Below are 5,418 nucleotides of genomic sequence, written 5' to 3'. Positions count from 1 at the left end.
GACTGGAATGTGAATAGTGGTTGTGGGGTACGGGCTAAACTTATCATTTCAATTTATGCTGCTAAGATGTGACTAGACAAATGTTGATGTATTCATAAAAACATATCCAAACATGTAAGAACACTGCATTAACATCTCAGATCTTCAAAACATACCAGACCTAAGATTGCATTAACATCTAAGATCATTAAAACCTGGAAGACATCACAAAAAGATTTATTGAAAACGAAGAGGACACATTTTTATATTCTCAATTTATTATGCCAAGATTTGTTTTCCTTGTGATACAGCAACCATTATCTCTACGTATTCCGTCTGAGTAATAGACATGCAATAAAATAGATTTTTGAGCTTTTATTAGATGTGCAATTGTAATCTTTATAGAAAGAGGGATGAAAAATCAAGAACCTTAGGTAGTGTACAAGGGAAAAGACGTTACCTGTAGACGCAGAAAACCCAACGTACATGTACTCTTCTATAATACCGTCCAAATCCAAATCTTTCTTCGACACCAGGGCTTTCTGCGGCTTCGCCTCTCCAATTGCTGCAATACTTATGTCCAGCTGTTTAGAAGCGCCGTCATAGTCGATCCAGGCCCTTATATTATGCCCGCTCTTCAGATTAATGGGCGTCAAACTGTTCCCTTCCCAATAACCAGCAGGTTCAGCCAACAACGATTTGACGCCGTTGAGATCGATTCCCACATGGTTGCCGTCCTTATTATCTACGCCAATGCTCTGACTTGTGTCGAATTCTACAGCGAAAAGATGGTTGTAGTCTTTACCATCGCTGGATATGTTGAGGAGGCCCAGGTACTGCGTGGCGAAAGCGCCTTTGAGAGCGGTGGTGGGCGTCATGACGAAGCAGAGCCCGTCGGCCCCGCCCGAGCGGGCATGTGGGACGATGGCGAATATGAAACTTGTGCTGAATGAGATTACAGAGCCATTTCTTTTCATGGGGACGGCCTTGTCCAAATAGGCACGGCCAATGACGCGCTCGGAGTGATTTGTGAGGCGGATTGCGTTGGATTGTATGGAGGCAGCCGCAACATATTTGATTGTGGTTGTGGTGTTGAAGTGGTTGAAGACGAAAGTTGTGTTCTGGTGAACACCCTGAGCTGCCGTTAGAATGATTGAGAGGCAGAGAATCAGAATCTGCATCTTCGCTATTGAATTAGATCTCTCTGAGTAGTGTTTCTTTTGAGTGGGCGGTTTGTGTTGTAATGGGGAGAAGAGTCCAGAAAAACGAGCATCCTTTTTAGAGGGGAAAGATAATTTTGAGTCCATGTGGCGATCTTGTCGTGGAGTGAGGTAGTGGAGGAGGACTAAAAATGTAAAGATTGAATAAGAAGTCAAAGAAGAAAACGTGGAGCGAGTTCCAACTCTAGTGACGCCGCAAGTTCCTAAGCCCATACATCGGATTTGGTCTATATTTGAATTTTACATGGAGCGCAACGACAAAATTGATGGAACCATTTTTGAGGTTGTGGGGGACATTGATGGAAGTATAAAAAGTAATATTTTTTAAAAATGTAATATTTTTTTAATGAGTTGCACACATTATCATCATCATCACTTGTTTATATAGAAAGAGGATAATATTACTTTGCAATATATTCATAGTATAAAAGTCTTTATGAAACAAGGGACTAGTAAGATGCATGATACCAAGTAATATAGAGAGCACATTAAGGTTTTTTTTTCTATTTGTTTTGTTTTAGCATCTTTACAATTGGAGTTTGGTAGATTTTTGAGAATATATCGGTTTCTTATTGATTTCAAGTTTCCTTTGTTATAGTTGATTGTTGAGAATGAGTCTCGAGATGATAGCTACTAAACATATTATAATAATGGGTATGAACTTTGTAGAATTGTGGAACTTGGGGATTTTGACATAAAAGGAATAAACTGTTTAAATCACACACACTAAGCTTTGACTTCTAGAATTAAAAGTGTTAAACACTCAGAGTTGACTGACATTCTCTACGCTTAATATGTTGCTTAGTGTGTGTGGTTTAAGGTTGGCCTAAAAGGAAGGAAGATTGAAAATGTCTATATCTAGAGCATTGCCACTACCAGTTGTGAAGCTCCATGCTAGAATGTAATGGTCCTCAATTAGAGGGGAACTACCTATTGATGCAAGATAATTCAATATTCTCCCAAAAAGTTAGACAAGAATACTTAAAAAGGCTCATAAAATTTACATTCACTTTCACAAATCTTTTTCAAAACATAATTTGTACACCATTTTTTTCTAATTGAATGTGATATGATATTTTATTGGAATCTATAAACAATTACGTCAAAACCTCTTAAACATGCTATGTATTTTCATCTTGTAAGAAATATCAAAATTTTCTCTCTCTATAATATACATACTCTAACATTTTTTTTTATCGGTAACAAGTATTACAATTTCAGCTGCTCTACAACATTCCATTAACTTAAGAAAATATGGGGTCTCGCCCCTACAATATAGTCGCTTTTGACTGGAGCTATGAACCAGTGGGGTCTCATGCAGCATATCGGTCCTTCATAACCATAATACTCCTTATATATCCCTTCTCCTTATCTCTCCACAATACTCCTTATATCTCTCGCTCCTTATCTCTCCATATCTCCTTCTCTCTCCACAAGACTCCTTATGCCTCCCTCCTTATCTCTCCAAACACCTTATATCTCCCTAACCAACTCCTCATCGCTCCACAACCAACTCCTTATCACTCCACAACAACTCCTTATCGCTCTTCCTCAACTCCTTATCACTCTGCATCAAAGACCTCCAAATCACACCGCTAGCCTACAGTTGGGCTAAGTCGTGGCGCTTGACAACAATGCCCATGAGCGCGTGTGGGGAGTACAACCTGTCACTCATCGTCCGCCACTAGCGCGAAGGTTTGCAAGAGACTCGAACCATTGACCTCCCCATTCCGGGGCTCATGACTTTACCGTCACACTGTGGGGTAAACCCCATACATACTCTAACATTACTTCTTCTTTCTTTCAAACAAATAATTGCTACTTCTACCAATTAGTTATGTTCATAAAATATTAGAAAATTTTAAAATTTAAACAATTAGAATTGACGAGTTGTAATGGAAAACTTTCTAACATCCTTCAACAATTTGACAAAAGCCATAGGTATGCATGGGTACAGATATAGGACCATGCACAAAGCATATAAAAAGTTTTAAGTTTTAACAAAAAATTTCAATGACAAAGTGTCACGGAGTATGATCTATCACTAATGAATATACTTGGACCTTAGATAGATTTGTTGTGATGACATTATAAATCTTGAAAAATGAACACTTGCACATACAAAATTACTATGAGATCATTTATTATATAGATTATAAAGCTACTTTATTATTTATAACAATTTGATTTATTTCAATTTATACTTTTTTGTTTGGAAAGGAACTTTTTTTACTTACATATTATACTAAATTTGTTCAATATAATGCTTATTTATAAAGAAAATATTTGAGTCAAATAATTTAGTATCTCTTTTTAATTTATTAAATATCTTTTTATATATATTTTTTATCGGTACTGGACTGTTTTTAAGGTGTTGAACAATGCTTTTGACTAGACCTATGAATCAGTGAGGCCACATTTTTTAGGAACCTCATCTTTAGAGATGTTTGACAATTCCATACTTATATCTCCTTTGCCATCCTAATATTTCATGCGTGTAGGCATCTCCTTATCTCTCTGATGTTGCATGCAAGTGTATGACCTCCTCCTTCTATGCGTCCACCTTATATGATAGCCCACACTAGCATGGACCTTGTGTGAGCCAAGCGGGGATTTGAACCTTAGGTGCACCATTAACAATGCAACCACTTAACCATCACACTACAGGATGAACCCCTAAATATCTTTTTATATTATCAAATATTAATTATGATGTTATTTTAATGAAAAACATAAATTTCATATATGAAAAATATATCCATGTAAAATTATTGGTTTCAAAAAGTTAAATAAATAAGAAGAATGTTTGAAATAGACAACAAAAAAAATTTAAAGTTAGTTCAATATTTTTTTATAATTCAATCATATCTAAATTATTTTATTATTATTTATATTTAATAAATATATAATTATATGACATTACATATTTCAAATGAAATCTATTTTTAACTTATAATAATATATTTATTTTAATATGTTTCTTTTAGATTAATAGGTCTATATTGTGAACCTAAGAACCCCTTTATCATAAACACAACATTTCCCTTTTAATCCCAAGGAAACATATAAAAATAAATAGATTAGGTTTTTCTTCATAGATGTTGTCTGAGTTATCTTTAAGTTTAAATAAAATGACATTGTAAGGATGAAAACAGTATTCTTAGGTTTATTCTCTATTTATTTTGGACTCACTTTGATTGAATTTGCTTTGAGTATGATAAATTAATGAACAATTTGTGTAGTTATGCGCAAGAGTTAGGATACACTCCACACTATATTAGATTTTGAGTCCCTATCCCACAATAGTTTGGACCTAACTTTTACATATGTTGTTTTCCACCTTAGTTGACAACTACGTGGCCAATTTGACTCCCAAACTTCCAAAATCTAATTTAAATATAGGCTCAAATCACTTTGAATTTGTTGTTTTCCACCAATTCAAAAACAAAATATTTTAAGTTATGGAGCTAGAATGTTGTATGAAAGAACAAGCCCTAACATATTTTAGAGATCTACCAACTAGAGCACTTATCCATTAAAAAGTATATTAAAAAGCATCGAGAAGCATTGCGGCAACTTTGGAGATCATTAAGATATCATAAACATCTAAATTTCTACTTGGATGTTTTTCTAGTTTGTTTAAAATCATTAAATCATTAAATCAATTAAAAAATTTGGCCAAAGAAAAAGGAGAGTAGCAAGGTATGAGAATTCTTAAGCTATTAGATTCTATTCAAAATGTTATAGTATATTTTTTCTTTTCATTTTTATTTCTCGTGTTTGATTTGTTTGTTCTCTAACCTAAAATATATAGATCAACTAGATTCATACGATATATATATATGTATCGTATAACATTTAAATGTCCAAGACCATGCATTGATGAATGTAAGCAAACCAAGGACATTATTAGAATTAAAAACTATACTCAAAGCAATGCAATTTGATAGCTTAACCACTTCCTCTCCTTTCCTTAGGAGAGGGATTAGAGTTCACCTACATGTGGGAAGATTTCTCGTGAACCCTTAAGGTGGGCATCTCCAAACTAAAATAATATGAACCTGAGAGTGATTATCCCTCTCCCACCAAAATAGAGGGTGCATGTTTCTTAGATTATACATGATGTGTTAGACGAATATGTGACATTAAATCCTCTTCAAGAAAGCCTTCTTCATGAACTAATCCTCTTCCTCAAGATGATCAACCTCCTCCTTTTGAT

The 5,418-nt window shown here is 34.6% G+C and overlaps 1 protein-coding gene across 1 annotated transcript; it reads right to left on the bottom strand.

The window, feature by feature from the left end:
• Positions 1 to 439: 439 nt before the first annotated feature.
• On the bottom strand, positions 440 to 1,412 carry LOC131873539 (L-type lectin-domain containing receptor kinase IV.2-like; the record flags this gene model as incomplete). The annotated part of the gene is made up of 1 exon (XM_059216368.1): positions 440 to 1,412. A coding segment is annotated over exon 1 (973 nt), but the record flags the coding sequence as incomplete, so codon positions are not given.
• Between the last annotated feature and the right edge of the window lie 4,006 nt (positions 1,413 to 5,418).

The sequence above is a fragment of the Cryptomeria japonica genome, unplaced genomic scaffold, assembly GCF_030272615.1.
Source record: "Cryptomeria japonica unplaced genomic scaffold, Sugi_1.0 HiC_scaffold_1968, whole genome shotgun sequence".
NCBI lineage: Eukaryota > Viridiplantae > Streptophyta > Pinopsida > Cupressales > Cupressaceae > Cryptomeria > Cryptomeria japonica.
This window is presented reverse-complemented; position numbering and strand designations above follow the sequence as displayed.